This window comes from Bubalus kerabau, chromosome 1, assembly GCF_029407905.1.
Source record: "Bubalus kerabau isolate K-KA32 ecotype Philippines breed swamp buffalo chromosome 1, PCC_UOA_SB_1v2, whole genome shotgun sequence".
NCBI classification, from domain to species: Eukaryota; Metazoa; Chordata; class Mammalia; order Artiodactyla; family Bovidae; genus Bubalus; species Bubalus kerabau.
The window spans coordinates 174201536-174219372 of NC_073624.1; the positions used below are offsets into that span (position 1 = coordinate 174201536).

Genomic DNA, 17837 nt, shown 5'->3' on the forward strand with positions numbered 1-17837 from the left:
CAGAGTTCATCACTGCCAGAACTCAGTTCATCACTGCCCAGCTCATGCCTCAGCTGGGTTTCCTGTCAGCTGTCTCCAGCCTGGCTTCTCTCAAGCCCTCAAACTATGGGAGACAGAGCTGGACACAGACAGCCCCAGTCCTGGGAGGTCAAGCCTGGACCAGAGGGAAAGTGAGAGCCAGGATCCCCAGAGAGAGATGAATGAAGGCGTTTTTAAAAGGCTGTATGTAAGAGGGGAATCTGGAGTGGGTTTTGAAGGATGCATAGGTGTTTGAGAAGTAGAAAGGACAAGGCACGCTGGGCAGGGGGACCAGCTTGGAGGCATGAAAAGACACAGGGGCAGTGGCGTCCAGCAAAGGCAACACTTGGTGTTTGGGGAAAGACTCAGCATAGCATCTGCTGCCTTTGGGTCATCCTGACATTGAGTCTTATTGAATCACACCACCTGGGAGTGATCCAAAGTGGGAGAGGTGACCTATGAGGGTCTTCAGCTTCCTTGCACCCCTGCATCCCGGTCCTACATGGCTCAAGCCCCAACTCCTGCCCCCAATCATCTATCTCCCTCCGTTCACTAATGCATTGCCTGGGTTGACTCCTTGGCACAGTCCTTGCTGCAAATCAGCTGCTCCCCTATGACTGCTCTCTTACTCATCTATCTTGTTCTCATTTGTCTCCTGCACTTGACCGAGCTGGAATGGAGTGGTTTTTGCCTACCTTGTCACTTCCTCTCCTCAGGGCGCAGCCAAGGCCTGGCACAAAGTGGGTACTCATTAGATACATTCAGGGGCACCTAGTCATTCCAATCTGCCTCTGGGTGGGGGGCTTCACAGGGGACATTGCACTCACTGCTGGAGCTGGAACTGTCTCCTCCAGACCCCTGTTCCAGTTCCTTAGGGTGAACAGGCAAGTGAGGAGGGGGCTGGACTTGGCACATCTCAGCAATTCCACGATCCTAAGTAGAAAAGGATTTAACCTGGGAGATATGACGTGCATGAAAATGTCACACCTTTTGTCTCCCTACTCTCTCTCTTTTTTTTTTTTTTGACACTGGTATGAGGCATGAGCCATGCTCAGCTCCCTGACCAGGAGTCGAACCCATGTCCCCTGCAGTGAAAGCATGGAATTTTAACCATTGGACCACCAGGGAAGTCCCTCCACGCATGCTCTTTTTATATGAAAGGATAGACGCACCATTAACATGAAGGGAGGTGCCACAACAGCAGAGGGAAGGGGGCTCCTCTAGGTCAGTGGTGGATTCACACACAGTGCACTTGATGGCAGATGGATGTGACTCTGGGCTGCCCATGTTTGGAAAGGGGACCCCCATGGGGGGAGAGACCGCAGGATGGTGATCAAGACGGGGCCAGATACCTACAGAGACAGGAGTACCAAGAGAGAAGACATGGAGGGAGAATAAGACCCCAAAGGGTCTCAGAAACAAAAGCAGAGGAACAGGGAGATAGAGAAACACAGAAACAGCGAGAGGGATGTCCCCGGCTGCCTGTGGGTCCCATGGATGTCCTGACAGTGAAAACAAAGTGTCAGTCGCTCAGTCGTGTCTGACTCTTTGCCACCCTATGAAATGTACAGCCCACCAGGCTCCTCTGTCTTTGTCTGCAGGCAAGAATACTGGAGTGTTGGGACTGTTGACAGAAAACAACAAAATTTTATAAAGCAATTATCCTTCAATTAAAAGATAAATTTTAAAAAACAAAATCACACACACAAAGAATACTGGAGTGGGTAGCTATTCCCTTCTCCAGACGATCTTCCTGACCCAGGGATCGAACCCCGCCCCCCTCCTGAATTGCAAACAGATTCTTTACCGTCTGAGCCACCAGGGAAGCCCATTGACAGCATGAGCATCATCCAGTTTCCCCGCATCCCCAGAGAACGTCCTGCCACCCATTCCCTGGCCTATTTCAATCATCCCATATCAGATCCCCTGGGGGAACTGAGGCCAACGGGGCTGGGGTTGGGGCTCTTCCCAAGGTCATTGACTCCAGCCTGGGCACCACAGAGGGCTGGTCAGACAGCCTCACGTTTATTACAAGGGTTTTTTCATAAACACACACCCTGTCAGACCACCCCTCCCCAGCCCTCTAGTCCCCAGGCAGACGACCCCAATAAATTAATAATAAATAGAAATATAAATACATAGGTTTGCGGGGGGAGGGAGCAGACAGCAACGGTTATGAATAGGGTATTTCAGGTTCCAGGAGCCCACTAGACCGGGAAGGACAACTAAAGTCTTTCCAGTGCGTCCATGCCATAAATGAAGGACCAGGGCCGCTCACACGCAGTGACAGTCCTTGGCCACGAGGTCGTCAAAAGGCGTGAGTGACACGCGGCCGTCGCTGTCTTGGTGCATGAGCACCACCGGCTCGTAGCTGGCAGGCACGCAGCAGGGCGCTGGCGCAGCATCAGGGTTCAGCCCATGCAAGCGCGCCTGCATCTGCGCGTGCGTGTTAGCGGACCGGAAGTGGCTCGGGCACGCGCCGATGCACATGCGCACGTCCAGCTCCCGCGGCGCCAGCACCCAGTCGGCCCAGCCCAGGTCCTCAAGCGACGCGCGCAGGCTCTGCAAATGACAGCAGCGCCCCTCCCCGAGCGGGCAGCCGTCCCGAGTGTGAGCATGCGCGTGACGGCGCCCCCTGGTGGCGCTTGGCCGCCAGTGCAGCTCAAGCTGGGGCGGTGAAGAAGGCAACGCCTCCTGCAATTGGTCCGGTCTTGCTAACAGTCGAAGGCGTATTGAGGGACCCCGGGAGCCTCCGAGTCTGAGCTGTCGCCGTAGTGGCCGCGTCACGTCCCACGATCTCCACGCCTTCGGGGACAGCCGGAGAAGGGCCCGATGCAGGCGGGAGGCTGCAGGGAGCCCCTCAGTTAAGTTGACCCGGGGGATGCGCAGGTGCAGGTGGCCGCCTGGCCCAAGTCGCACTATGGAAAAGAGGAAAGAAAGCTAGTCACTCACAGGCCTACTGTGTGCTGAGCGCGGGATGGTGGTGGTGGTGTTTGTGCCATTTCCTCCAACACCCCAAGCTGGATCCTACCGCAGGGCCTTTGCACAGGCTACTCTGTCTGCCGGCCACATTCGTCCCCTGAATCTCAGCGTGGCTGGTAACATACCCCTCCAGCCTGACTGAAATTGGCATCGATCGATTTCATTTGGTTGTCTATCATTTGCCTCCCCCAAATGAGAATCACAGCAGCGACTTCTGTCTCCTTGGTCACCACTGTGCCTGGCACACAGTAGATGCTTAGTACCCGCGGGAATGAATGTATATCTGATCTTTAGAGAGTCTGCGATTCCAACACTGTCTCTGCCTCCTTTCTCCTGGAGTCCCACGGCACAAGTGGGATTAAGGTGGGATAAAAGCTCTAGCTTCTGACTTGACTCCTCCCAGTGCCTAACGCAGCCCAGATCTTGCGCCTGCTCCTCCTGCTGGAGGCTCGGTGGAGAGCGTGAATATACTCCACTCCCTCGCTAAGACACTAGTCACATGCACCTTTAGCAGAGTCTTGGCGCGCGATTGCATCACATTCGGAACCAGCCCAAGGAGGTTTAGCGCATCTCAGCGCACCGCTCCGTCCTCCCCGCTTCCTTTCCTTCCGCGGGACACCTGGATCTTTCCCCCGGGAAATCCCCGTACAAACAGCCCTTTCCTTATATCCAAGGGCAGGGACCACACCCCCTCGCCCGACCTTGTCTCTGGGTTCTCCTGGGTTCTTTGAGCCTTTAGCGGAGTCGCTGGATTCTCTGGCCTTAGTTTCCCCTTGAGACCCCTGGAGGTGTTGTAACATCTCAGATTGGCTAAGCCTCGCCTGGTCCCGCTGCACATCCGGTCTTTTGCTCCCCCAAGGGGCAACTTTCTTGCCTGGTTCACGGATGGGGAAACTGAGGCTCGGCGGTAGGTCTAAGAACCACCAGTTAGATGATTGGAGCTGCCCAGGTGGGGTCTCCGAGATTTTACTCACGTTTTGGAGTGACTATCCGGACTTGAGGAGGGGGGATGAGGTCCGAGTTCGAGTCTTCCCAGGTCTGGTTCGCTCGAAGCCGTGTCAGCAGATCTTCGTAGCGTTTCCGCAACTCCCGGAATCTGGAGATGTCCGGGCTGGAGTGCACGTTTGAGGGTCCCTGGAAAGTCTGGAGGTGCTCCTGGGTCAGAGACAGGGCGCCTCCCGACCGCAGCCAGGAGAACATGAGCAGCATCAGCAACATCCGAGAGCGATGTGGTGCTGCCGGTCTCTGACCAGGCATGGCTATGTTAAGTTCTAAACTAGGACTGACCGGTCGCTGCTGGACCGGCCTTTATATTCAGGGAATCCTGGACTTTGTCCGCCCCCGCCTGCCTGGTCCCGCCTGCCGTGGGTGCAGAGTAAACACTCCAGGGACCAAAACTGGGCGGGGTCTTCCGCTGCTTTTCAGAAGGCGGTGCTTTTGATGTCGGGGGGCGGGGGGGGGTGTTGCTCCTAGGTATGCTGGGGAACCCCCCTCAAGAGCCCTCTGAGCCTCAGTATTCTCTACTGTGAAATGGGGTCATCATCCCACCTGGACTGGTGGGAAGAATAATTTTCTCAAAGAAGATTTATTATTTACTATGTGCTAAACCCCATAGCAGGGATTTAAGAGGTGGGTTTCTTCTCTGATGAGATTCCCCCTCTCCTCTCTGCTCAAGTCAAAGGCTGAAGATAGTGAAAAGCAAAGAAAAAAGAGGAAAAAAGGGCCAGAAATAGCCAGAAAGTGCAAACTGGGGCAAATCATTCCTATCCATCACACCTCTAGTCCTTCACCTGGAAAGTAAAGATTGAGACTTTCACTTGAGAGAAGGTCAAACAAGGTGTAAAGGACAGGGGCCAGGCACAGAACAGGTGCTTGATAAACTGGGTGTTTTTGCAGTTACTCATCCTCAGCTGGGGAACTCCTATCCATTCCTCAAAACCCTACTCAAAAAGCCCCTCCTCCAGGAAGTCTTCTCTGACATTACTTTTCCAGGCTCAGCAGTGTGCTTCCTACCCCATTCCTTCCTCCAGCCCTGCCTTGACCACACAGTACTGGGAGTGTGTGTACTTGGCCCTGTCTGCTCCAGACTGGCAGCTTCTTGAAGGCTTGGACAGGGACAATGGATCTGGGCCCTGATCCTTTGGCTGGGCCTGAAGAGGAGATGGCAGGGAATTAGGGTGGTGAGGCTTAGGTCAGGGAGGGCTGCTGTCAAATCTAGCTGCTAGATAATGGAGGGGCAGCAGGTATTCCAGGAATACCCTTCCTCCTGGGGCACCCAGACCTTGTTCTACTGCTTGGGACTCCTGGCCCCAGGCATCCTTCCCTGTGCCTTCTCCCAGCTCCCTGGCCTCAGAGAGGGTGGGCAGCTGTTCAAAGCAGATCGTGGGGGTGTGTAAAGTGTGAAAAGGATATGTGCAGGGAAGGGGCTCAAGGACTTATTAGGGGTCACACAGAAATGATCCCCGTGAAAGAATGGAGTCCAAGTCTCTCCCACCCCTGGCACACACCCACTTGCTGTGTGAGCCCAGCTATGCCTCCGGCACCCCCTGAGGCTCAGTCTCAGCCTCTGTGCAGGGGTTCAGAGGTTCTCCTGGTGATGCTCTGGGCTTAAACACACTTGAGTAAATGCGCTACCATCCCGACTGTGGCTGTTTGGGAGGCTGGGTCTTCTGCACCCACATCTTGGCACACAGAGTAAGTCCTCAGTAAAGGGTGCAGGACTGAAGAGACAGGGATGCCCCACAGCCACCGCACCACACCCTCCTCCCGACCCCCACCACCCCTGCAGAGGCCAAACCCTGGAGGCAAGGCAGAACGCTGAGTAATGCTTAACTCGGCAGGGGCTATTCAGCCAGGATCATCATGCCCAGGCTTGACTAGGGGTGGGTGGGGCAGAGGGGGCGCTGTCTGGGATGGCATCACTGCAAGGTCAATATAGTGAGAAGCCAACATTTACTGGACTCCAGGCTGTGGGCACAGTTCACACGCACTCCCGTTAATGGATAAAGGAACTAAGCCCCGGGGGACTGGTGTGTGTCTAGGGCTGAAAGGTTGGACTCCACAATGGGCTTGGACTCATCAAGCCTTCAGCTGGGCCATCTGTTACCTGGCATTTCTAGGCTTGTGAGGGGTTTCTGAGATTCCTCCATTTGTTACTGGTTTTCCTCCCAGTTGAAAAGCCTCATGAAGACTTTGCCCTGATCCTTGATCCAACAGTCTGGACAGCTCTTGGCTTCAGAGAGGTGAGTCTGGGTTCACGTTCCTGTCCCTCTTCTCCCTGACTGTGACACCCGCAACACAGGGTTTCAACCTCAGTTTCCCCATCTGTAAAAGGCGTAAGAGCACACCCGCCCCCCCGCAACATACACACAGGGTTGTGTGTGAGTGGGAATTTCTGCACACACTGGGTATCAGTGTGTGTGTGTGTGTGTGTGCATGCTTAGTCACTCAGTCGTGTCCAACTCTTTACCCTGCCATGGACTGTAGCCCGCCAGGCTCCTCTGTCCATGGAATTTTCCAGCCAAGAATACTGGAGTGGGTTGCCATTTCCTCCTCCAGGGGCTCTTCGCTACCTAGGGATTGAACCCACGCCTCGCATTGCAGGCAGATTCTTTACTGCTGAGCCTTCAGGGAACACAGGGAGTCAGCGTGGCCAGGATTCAAATCTCAGCACCTACCCCCACCCGCACCACCTTGCTGTGTGACCACAGGCAAGTTACTCAACCTCTCTGGGCATCAGAACCAAGGCAGGGGGTTGGTTGCAGGAGAGAGAACAATCGTTACAGAAACCCTCGTATAGTTTTTAGCCAGGGCACCCATAGCAGCTGCTATGGGTCACACAGGTCACACACCAAGACAGAAACCCTGGTGATGTGGGCCCCCCTCTTCTCACTAATGACCCCAGGCTGAGGATGACCTTGGTGGATGCAAGCTTCTCAAAAAGACATGCTGGAAAGCTGATATTTCAATGTTTTACTTGCTTTCTGGGGTGTCAAGTTTAGTGTCTCCTGGGGCCCAGCCCCCAGCAAAGTCCGGCAGACCCTTGCCCGGCCTGGGGTCCCAGACACGGGGCTTTCAGAGAAGGCACTCAAGGGGTCTCCCTGGGGTCGGGAAGAGGCCACCCCAAGGTTACAGGGGCTGGTCTCTCCTTTGGGGATAGGACACAGGGTCACCTCCAGGAGGCAGGGTCCTTCCTGGAGAGAGATTTAGGACAAGACTGAAACCTGAGATGTGGAGGGAGCCCTGGAAACATGCCAGGTACCCCCAAGACCCAGATGGATCTCCTGTGGCCTCCAGCCAGGCCCTGTGGGCAGAGAGCCCTATTCCCCACCAGCTTTCCCTGGGGCTTCCTCAAAGCGTGCAGGACCCAAAGCCCCTGGCCCAGGTCCCACCCCTGTGAAGGGCTTGGGTGAGCCCTACCCAGAGAAGCGGGAGCCAGGATCTGGGGGTGTTTGTCTCTTTCCTGTCCTGTCTCCCCTCTCTGTGCCCCATGTGTACTGCGGGGGCAGGCACTTCTGTGGACCTCTGGGATCTCTGGGATCTCTGGGCAGCTGAAGGGAAGGCTTGGGCGAGGAGAGGGAGGAGGGGAAACGGATTTCAAGTTGGGGGAGCAGCTCAGGCTGGACTGGAGCCCCTTGAGGTCTGGAAGCTCCTGAAACTCAGCTGTGACCACTGAGCCTCAGATTCTTCATCAGTAAAAGATGTTAGTTAATGTTACCTCTGACCAGGCTGTGGGAGCTCTCACAGGGACTAAGTCATGGGACAGGGTCTGTTGGAGCGTTTACTTGGCATCTGTTAGAATTAAATGTCGGGAATTCTCTAGCGGTCCAGTGGTTAGGACTCTCTGCCTTCTGATGCCAGGACCACAGGTTTGATCCCTGGTTGGGGAACTAAGATCCCACAAGCCTTGAGCCAAAAAAAGAAAAGAATTAAGCTTCAAGGCGTGGACCCTGGCCAGTATCTCCTCACTTTAAATGCTGCCATTCTGACCTGTGGGCTTAGCATGGACTAAGACTCTTGGCTGGCATCATGGCTGTGGTCAGACAAGGGGCTGACAGGAATCCCAGACTGGGTGATGGGTACCCTCTCTGGCAGATCCAATGCCTCAGGGGCCTGAATACAACCTCTGGACTGGGTGATGAGTGACCCCCACCTGGTGCTGTAGGGACCCTCAGATTCCTGTTGCAGGAAGGGGGACCCCTTCCAGGGCCCGAAAGTGGGCTCTTGACTAACACTCGGAAATGAGTTGTCCGAGGAGATACACGTGCTGACAAAGCAAGAGATTTTATAGGGAGGGGGCACCCGGGTGGAGAGCAGGAGGGTAAGGGAGCTCAGGAGGACTGCTCTGCCACGTGGCTCGCAGTCTCGGGTTTTATGTTGATGGGATTAGTTTCCGGGTTGTCTTTGGCCAATCGTTCTGACTCAAGAGTCCTTCCTGGTGGCGCACAGATCGCTCAGCCAAGATGGATGCCAGCGAGAAGGACTCTGGGAGGTGGCCGGGCACATGACCTTTCCCGAGCTCTTCCAGCTGGTGGCGGCTTATTAATTCTGTGTTCCTCACCAGGACCTCTTGTCGTAAAACAACTCCTACAAATGGTTGCTAGGGTGTCTGGCCAGGGTGGGCGATTTTAGTTAGTGAGCTTCCCCTAACACTCCCAGTAGACTTGGTGCCACTGGGGACAGAGGAAGCAGGGTCCAGAAAAGGTGAAATTTCTCACGGGCAAGGGGGAATGCTAGGCTGGAAGTTCCCAGGGGGACAAAGAGGGAAGCACCCACAGACCCATTTCCTCCAGCATCCCAAGCTGGCTCCTGCCTCAGGGCCTTTGCACAGGCTGCTTCCTCTGCCAGTTACGCTGCTCCCCTGAACCTGAGCATGGCTGCTTACATGTCCCTCCAACCTTCCTAAAATACACACAACCCTATTTTCCCTGATTGTCCATCATTTGCCTCCCTCACCAGAGTCACAGCAGGGATTTCTGTCTGCTTGGTTGCCACTGGGCCTGGCACACAGTAGATGCTTAGTTAATACTTGCAGGAATATTGAATGTATGTCTGATCTTTAGACAGATTCCAGCACTGGCTGTGCCTCCTGCTAGCCAGAATAATTTTTACTGAAGGTCCACTAAGTTTCTGGGGCTGAGGATGCAGCCAGCAGCTACTGTGTTTTCAGCTCTCTGGGTCTCAGATGCCATAGCTGAGAAATGCAAGGTACCAGACCACACACCTTAGCTTCCCAGGTGGTTGTAGAGTGCTAAAGAACGTGGCTGCCAATCCAGGGGGCATAAGAGACGTGGGGTCAGTCCCTGAGTCGGGAAGATCTCTTGGAGCGGGGCATGGCAACTCACTCCAGTATTCTTGCCTGGAGAATCTCATGGATGGGGGAGCCCAGCGGGCTACAGTCCATGGGGTCACAAAGAGTCAGACACAACTGAAGCGACTTAGCACGCACGCAGACCACACAGGTCATCTAGTTTCCAGAATCCATGGACCACCCCCCCTCTCCCAGAGTGGTCCAGATCTTGGAGTTGAGTGTGGGGCGGGGCTGTGGGTCTAGGGCCCTCAGTGTCGTCGCTAGGCTGAGAGGACGGGGCTTTGCTTGGAGTCACACAGCACAGGTGAGGTTAGAGAGGGGTGAAAGCGCTTTCTGAGGTTTGACGGCCCTTCCCCCCACCAACTCGCTGACATACACACACATACACACGCGCGTGTGTGTGCGCACACACACACACACACACAGGAAGCCCTTCCAGATCCTGGTGTAGCCCATATCTCCTTCCACCCCCCTGGAGCCTCCCTGGAATGCAAGGAATTAGGGGAAATTGTGAGGGCTCCTGCTGCTGGCAGCTTCAGTGGTGTTTGACACGCGATTGCTTCAAATCCAGAGCTAATCTGGGCAAGCTCTGCCCCCCACCCTGTGCCCCCTACAGGCTTACCCAGCTCCCTGCTCCTGAATTCCCTCCTTCCCGCAGCTGACGGCTAGGAACTGCGCCCACCTGGAGACCCCGCCTTTGTGTTCTTCGGATGCTGTGCTCCTTCAGGAGAGTCACTGGGCTTTCTGGGCCTCAGTATCCCCATCTCTGATCCCAGGAGGGGTTACTACAATCCTAGAGTGGCCGAGTCCCACCGTCTCCAGCCACAAAGGAGACCGCTGATTCCCCCATCAGTCCCAAAGATGAGTGGGATGTTCTCGCAGGATTCGCAGATGGGGAAACTGAGGCTGAATGGCAGCTCTGGGTCTCTATGACACGGAACCACTGGTCAGATGTGGGGGCTTCCCAGGGGGAATCTCAGCACTTCCGCTTGGGCTTTAGTCTGAGGTCTGGGTTCCAGTCTTTTGAGTTCCCCTTCATTCGCAGCCTAGTCAGCAAATCTTTGTAGGATTTCTGCAGCTCCTGGAATCTGGGGATGTCTGTACTGGATGGCACTTCTGAGGGTCCTGGGACAGCCAGAAGGCCCTCGTCAGGCAGTGTTGAGTGCACCCCAGCCATCACCCCAAGAGCATCAGCAGCATCAGAGAGCAGGTTGGTGATAAGCCCAGGCATGTCTGTGCTTGGAGTGCTCTGAGCCAGAACTGACACCTTCGTACCTCCTGCATAGTCTGAGCTTATCCACTCTGGCCTGCCTGGGGTCTTCTGCTTGCCCTTGTGTGAAGAATAAATACTCAAGAGGTCCAAGCTGGGCCTGGTACCAGGGATGTGCTCCTGGGGAAGCTGAGGCACCACTCAGAGCCTCAGTATCCTCCTCCATTAACTGAGAACATCATTCCAGCCTGATGGGCTTGGGGAAAGAATGATTTTGTCAAAAAACAAAATAAAAAGCCAACTTTATGCTGTGCTAAATTCTATATAGGAGTTTAAGAGGTGGCTTTCTTCACCCATGGGATTCCCCCTCTCTTCCCTCTGGTTAGGATCAAAGCCTGAAGATGTTGAAAAAAAAAAAAAACAGGAAGCAGAGGGGAAATGACTAGAAAGAGCCAGAAAGGATAACCTGGAGTAAGTCATACTTCTCTATCACACCTCTATTCCTTCACCTGGAAAATAAAGATTGAGACTTTCACTTGAGAGAAGATCAAATGTGGTATAAAGGACAGGGTCACATAGCAGGTGCTTAATAGACTGGCTATTTTTGCAGTTATTCATCCTCAGCTGGAGAACTCCTATCCATTCCTCAAAACCCTACTCAAAAAGCCCCTCCCACCTCTGACATTACTTTTCCAGGCTCAGCAGTGTGCTTCCAACCCCATCCCTTTCTCCAGCCCAGCCTTGACCCCTCAGCACTGAGAGTGTGTGTGTGTGCTTTGCCCTGTCTGCTCCAGACTGGGAGCATCTTAAAGGCTTAGGGATGAAGCTTCTTCAGTTTTTTCATTTTTAACTTTTTGTTTTGTATTAGGGCATAGCAGATTCACAATGTCATGATAGGCAGACAGCAAAGGGACTCAGCCATACATATTACATGGATCCATTCTCCCCCAACTCCCTTCCCATCCAGGCTGCCACATAACATTGTCCAGAGTTCCCTGTGCTATATGGTAGGATCTTGTTGGTTATCCATTTTATTTAAAAACTTTAAAACAAAACTTTTTATTTTGTATTGGAGTATAGCCAGTTAGCAATGTTGAGATAATTTATCCATTAAATAAATATAGCAGTGTCTATATGTTGATCCCAAGCCCCCTAAGTCTGGGGGTCTGTTTCTTTCTCTTTTTTTTAGTGTTTTATTTTTTGGCCACACCACGGCCATAACGTGGCATTTTAGGCATGTGGGATCTTAGTTCCCCAGCTAGGGATTGAACCCTGCCCCCTGCATTAGAAGTGCAGAGTCTCAACCAAGAGACCACGAGGGAAGTCCCTGTGGGTCTGTTTCTGTTTTGTAAATAAGTCAGATGAAGCTACTTTGGACCCTAACCCTTTGGCTGAGACTGAAGAGGAAGTGGCAGAGAACTGGGGTGCTGGAGCCCAGGGCAGGGGAGGCTGGCATCAGGTCCAGCCACCAGAGGATGGAGGGGTGGAGGGTGCCCCAGGAGCATCCTTTCCCGAGGGGTACCCAGTCTGTGCTCTGTTGCTCAGAACTCCTGGCCCCAGACACCCATCCCTGCGCCTGCGTCCAGCTTCCGGGCTTCACAGAGAATGGGCAGCTGTGGGAGCAGACTGTAGGGGCATGTAAAGTGTGATAGGGTGTGTGCAGGTTACAGCTACAAGGCAGGGGCATAGCAAGGCTCTCTCACTGGAGGAATGACATCCAGGCCCTCCCCACCTACAGCTGTGTAAGCCCCACCAGACCTCAGGCTCCATTTGGTCTTAGCCTCGGACTGCGTGTGGGGGATTGCACTACGGCAGGGGGCGGTTGGGGGAGGGTTGAGGTTCTCCCCGTGATGCCCCAGGCGCTCAGCAGTGCTCCGTAAGACATCTGTCTGCTCACATCACCATCACGTCCATGTGACTGCAGCTGTTTAGGAGACTGGACCAGTCTTCTTCCCATACAACTCATTCCTTTTCTAGGGATAAGGAAACGAAGACTCTGGGGGAAGTAAGGTGGGTAGAGTTGTCAGGGACAATTCCACTCTGGGATCGTGCACGTGTCTGCACAGGCCATGACTTCATCCAAGTGAGTGTTGTCAGAATGCCTAGGTTCCCCGGGAACCCAGAGCTTGGATGCCTGGAAGGAATTTTGGGGAGTTATTTTTGCTCCCCTCACTACCTCTCCTGGGAAACTTTCACAGGACTATGCCTCCCAGGTATGCGCCTCCCCAGAAAATTAACAGAAATTCACCTTTTAAAATGAACAATTGAGTGACTTTTAGTACATTCACAATGCTGTACTACCACCACCCTATAGTTCTGAAAGATTCCGTCACCATAAAAGGAGACCCCACCCCCGTTAGCAGTCACTCCCCATCCTCCCACCCCTAGCCCCCGGCAACCCCTAGTCAGCTTTCTATCCCTTTGGATTTGCCTGTTCCGGACATTTCACATTAAACATTCTTTCCCCATGTGAACAGTTCTCTGATGCCAGCTGGGTGCCTTCTGCTGCTGCTGCTGCTAAGTTGCTTCAGTCATGTCCGACTCTGTCCGACCCCATAGACGGAAGCCCACCAGGCTCCCCCGTCCCTGGGATTCTCCAGGCAACAACACTGGAGTAGGTTGCCATCTCCTTTCCCAATGCATGAAAGTGAAAAGTGAAAGTGAAGTCACTCAGCCGTGTCCAACTCTTAGTGACCCCATGGACTGCAGCCTACCAGGCTCCTCCATCCATGGGATTGTCCAGGCAAGAACACTGGAATGGGGTGCCATTGCCCTCTCCGGGTGCCTTCTAATTCAACTCAATTAGGGTTTCCTGGTGGCTCAGACGGTGAAGAATCTGCCTGTAATGTGGGAGACCTGGGTTTGAGCTCTGGGTCAGGAAGATCCCCTTGAGAAGGGAATGGCTACCCACTGCAGTATTCTTGCTTGGGAGAATCTCACTGGACAGAGGAGCCTGGCCAGCTACAGTCCGTGGGGTCGTAAAGTCAGACACCACGGTTTCACTTTACTTTATGTGACTGTCCACCCAGAGATAGGGCTTCCCTTGTAGCTCGGTGGAAAAGAAACCGCCTGTCAGGAGATGCAGATTCGATCCTTAGGTCGGGAAGATCCCCTGGAGAAGGAAATGGCAACCCACTCCAGTATTCTTGCCTGGGAAATCCCATGGACAGAGGAGTCTGGCGGGCTACAGTCCACGGGGTGGCAAAAGGGTTGGACATGACTTGGTGACTAAATAGCAGCAATCCAGACAAAACATCAGACCCCACAGCTTAAGGGCTCAGTCCCACAGACTGCCCTCCATCACCATCTGTCTTCAGATGCCCATCAGAAGTCCAAATTGTCACCTGTACTTCTGACCAAATGGCTGTATCAAAGGTTTCCACCATCCCCTTTTTGGGTTTGATTAATTCACAAGGGCAAGTTAGAGAACTCAAGAAACCCATTTACTCACTAGACCACAGGTTTATTACAAAGGATATTAAAGGAAATGGATCAACTGGCAGATGGAAGAGATGCACAGACCAAGGTGTGCAGGAAGGGCATGGGTTTCTATGCCCCCAAACTCTCCCAGGACCTCCGTATGTTCATCAACCCAGAAACTCTCCAAAGCCCATCTTTTGGGGCTTTATAGGGGCTTCATTCCACAGGCACAGTTGACTAAGGCATTGGTTGGTAACTGAAATCTAGCTCCAGCCCCTCTCCCACCCCTGAAATTGGCAGGAGGGGGTGGAGCTGAATGTTCCAGGCCTCTGATCACACGGGTTGTGCTCTTAGCAACCAACCCCCACCCTTGGGTTGTTTCCCCAAAGTCACCTCTGTGCCGTAACAAAAGACACCTTTGTCTCATCACAGAAGACCCCAAGGACTTTAGGAGTTCTATGCCGGAAATGGGTGGAAGACCAAAAATACCTTATTGTAAGTCACATCGTGTGGTGCTTTGTGATGCGATTAGTCGCTCAGTTGTGTCTGACTCTTTGCGACCCCGTGGACTGCAGCGCACCAGGCTCCTCTGTCCATGGGGATTCTCTAGGCAAGAATACTGGCGTGCATTGCCATGCCCTCCTCCAGGGGGTCTTCCCGACCCAGGGATCTACCTAGGGTCTCCCGCATCGCAGGTGAATTCTTCACCAGCTGAGTCACCAGGGAAGCCCGTAAGTCCCAATAAACACATAAAAATAGAGTCACACAGCATGTGACCTTTTGAATCCGGCTTCTTTCACTCAGCGTGTTTTCATGGTTCATCCCTGTTGGACCGTCTATCTGTGCTTTGTTCCTTTTTATGACTGAATGATATTCCAGTGTGTGAAGACTCCACGCTTTGTTCATCAGTTCATCCACTGATGATCATTTGGGCTCATTCCACCTTTTGAACTACTGCTGAGTAGCGCTTTCTTGAGCATTCATACATAAAGATTTGAGGATCTGTTTTTAATTCTCGTGAGGTTGTACCCAGAAATGGAATTGCTGGCTCATATAGTCATCCTGTGTTTAACTTTCTGAGGCATGACCAGAATGTTTTCTATAGCCCTCTGTCTTTTATTATTATTTATTTTTTAGTATTTTTATTTACTGCACCGTTCCAGGTCCTGTTCCCTGACCAGGGATTGAACCCAGGCCCCCTGCCTTGGGAGCACGGAGTCTTAGCCACTGGACCACCAGGGTAGCTCCCGGATGCCTTTTATTTATCAAGATATAAGTTATGGAAAGAAAAAAGGACTAATCTTAGCTGTTCATCCTGATGACATTTCACATAACCACTTCCCAAAATGAGTTTCCAGGACATTCCCAGCTTCACCACTCTCCCTACCTCCTGTAACAACTGTGCCCACCTCTGTTACCATGGGTGAGCTTTCCCAATCTCTAACTTGATATAAACAGAACCAGCCAGTGCAGCATCTTTTCTGTCTGGTGACTTTCACTCAATACCATGTCTGCGAATGGCTGTGTTCTTCATCTGTATGGGATGCATGCTTTTTCCTTGCTATATAGTATTCCACTGGGCACGTCCAAGAGTGGAGCTGATGACTCATGAGTGGGTGTCTGTCACTTTACAAGCACGACAGTAATTAGTTCCCTTTATTCCTGGAACTTCTCAAGGGGACACAGCCCATGGGTGGTCCCTAGGGACAGGAAAAGGGAACATTAGCTCCATGGTGTTTCCACTTTATCAAATTCTGGAATGCTGGCAACCAGGCCAATTTGGCTCCCCTTCACAGCATCTTTAGCTGATGACCTCACAGCCTTGGCCAAGCTGGGAGGAGCGGTGGGGCAGACTGCAGGAAGCCAGCCAGTGATGAGCTCTGTAATCTTCACTGGCAGCTTCCATGGGTTCCGGAGGCCAAGCCAGGGCAGCGGTATAAACAGGGCACAGTGACTGGTCATGCTGCTCCCTCCACTTGGCTTAGCTCCCAACCGCCTAGAATTTTCCCCACTACCTCCTGCTGGCCATAGACACCTTCCTCAAACACACTCCCCACACAAGAAACAACTCAAACCTGGCTGTTTGTTTCTCATGATGTAAGGCAAACATGGTCACATCACGAAATCTGGAAGAAGTTAAAAAGCAGGTTATTTAAAAATCTCTGAGTTCAACAGGCAAGGATAATCACCGTCGTATCACTGCAAACATGCCCCAGGTCAACGTGTGTATGTGTCATCCAGGGGAGTCCCCGGGCAGCCTGGGTTCGAATCCTGGCTTAGTCCTTGAAATGCCAAGCAGATTGGGGAACCTCACTTCCTCTCCAAATCTCGTCTCTCAGTGCAACCTGCTTCTCTGCGTTACCCCCTTATAGGGTAGTGCTGGTTAGATTGGTTGAAGTGTGATCCCAATGTTTTAGAACTAATAACTCATTATTTTGGGTAGCTGGCCAATCAATAATGTCTCAGCTTCAGCCAGAGCTGGGTTCAGACAAGCCTGGTTAAGTTTGCTTACAAAGAATGGCCCCCACTGGCAAACTCCTATGTATCTCTTCAGCCCCAGCTTTGATGCCCTGTCTTCCCAGAAGTCTTCCTTGCTCTCTGCCCTGGTTCCCTCAGGCCTCCATCTGGCTCCATCCTGACCACACAGAACTGGAGTGTCTGAGTCTGGTTCTATGTCCTGCCAGACCAGAGCTTACTCAAGGACCAAGCCTCTCTGTCACTATGTTAGTTTCCTGTGGCTGCCGTAACAAATCGCCATAAACCGGGAGGCTTAAAAACAACAGGAATTTACTCTCTCACAGTTTTGGAGGCCAGAAGTTTGAAACTAGGGTGTCAGCAGGGCCCTGGTCCCTCCAGAGGCTCTAGGAGAGGAAGTGTCCTTGTCTCTCTCAGCTTCCGGGGCTCCAGGCATTTTTTGGCTTGTGCCTCCATCACTTCAGTCTCTACCTCTGATTCCCCATGTCCTTCCCTTCTTCTCTATCTTCCCTCTTTTCTTTTAAAAATAACTTACTTTATTTTTATTGACTTATTTTTATTTTTGGTCGTGCTGGGTCTTCAACGGCTTTCTCTAGCTGTGGCGAGTGGGGACTACTTTTCGTTGTGATACGCGGACTTCTCATTGCGGTGGCTTCTCTTGTTGCAGAGCACAGGCTCTAGGTGCGCGGACTTCAGTAGTCGCAGCACGCAGGCTTAGTAGTTATATTACGTGGGCTCAGCTGTTCCTCTGCTTGTGGGATCCTCCTGAACCAGGTATTGAATCCATGTCCCCTGCATTGGCAGGTGGACTCTTGTCCCGTGTTTTCTTTTTTTAAAAAAATATGTATTTACTTATTTGGCAATGCCAGGTCTTTAGATTTGGTATGTGAACTCTTAGTTTCAGCATGTGGAATCTACTTGCCTGAGCAGTGATCGGACCTGAACCCCCTGCACCCCGAGCTCGGAGTCTTAACCACTGGACCACCAGGAAAGTCCTTATCTCTCCTCTTTTCTAAGGACAATCTGTCAGTATATTTAGGGCCCAGTGTAAATCCAGAACAAAACAACCTCATTTCAAGATCTTTAATTTAACTACATCTGCAAAGACCTTTTTTTTTTTCTCAAATAAGGTCACATTCACAGGGACTGAGGTTAGGTATGGATCATCAGGATAGGTGTGGTCCAGAGAAGAGCCATGAACCTCCCTAAGAGACAGCACAACAGTGAATGGCAGTGACGGTGTGGGGATACCTAGGTCTGCAGCAGAGTGTGGAGCAAAGAAATAAACACCGGGTGAAAAAGTTTTGAACACCTACTGTTGCCAAAGTGAACTCAGGTCAGTTCACTCTACACGCAACATGGCTGTATTGAAGGGAAGTACACCATTCATTGCGGGGCGCCAAGCAAGGGAAGGGAAGACAA

At 52.5% G+C, this 17837-nt stretch overlaps 2 protein-coding genes across 2 annotated transcripts in view; both read right to left on the bottom strand.

Moving 5' to 3' along the window:
• KXD1 (KxDL motif containing 1) overlaps nt 1–17837 on the bottom strand; it is a 265201-nt gene that overhangs the window by 170359 nt on the left and 77005 nt on the right. The window lies entirely within an intron of this gene.
• GDF15 (growth differentiation factor 15) lies at nt 1826–4257 on the bottom strand. Its single transcript, XM_055541180.1, has 2 exons — nt 3975–4257; nt 1826–2936 (listed from the first exon to the last, which is right to left on the bottom strand). Exons 1-2 carry the CDS (start codon nt 4255–4257, stop codon nt 2293–2295), a joined length of 927 nt encoding a protein of 308 aa, XP_055397155.1. The 3' UTR covers nt 1826–2292.

Excerpts from the sequence above, each read along its gene's own strand:
- GDF15 (XM_055541180.1), bottom strand. The coding sequence starts at position 4,257 with ATGCCTGGTCAGAGACCGGCAGCACCACATCGCTCTCGGATGTTGCTG. Across the intron at positions 2,937-3,974 it reads CCGGATAGTCACTCCAAAAC|TGCGACTTGGGCCAGGCGGC; the intron begins GTGAGTAAAATC and ends TCTTTTCCATAG.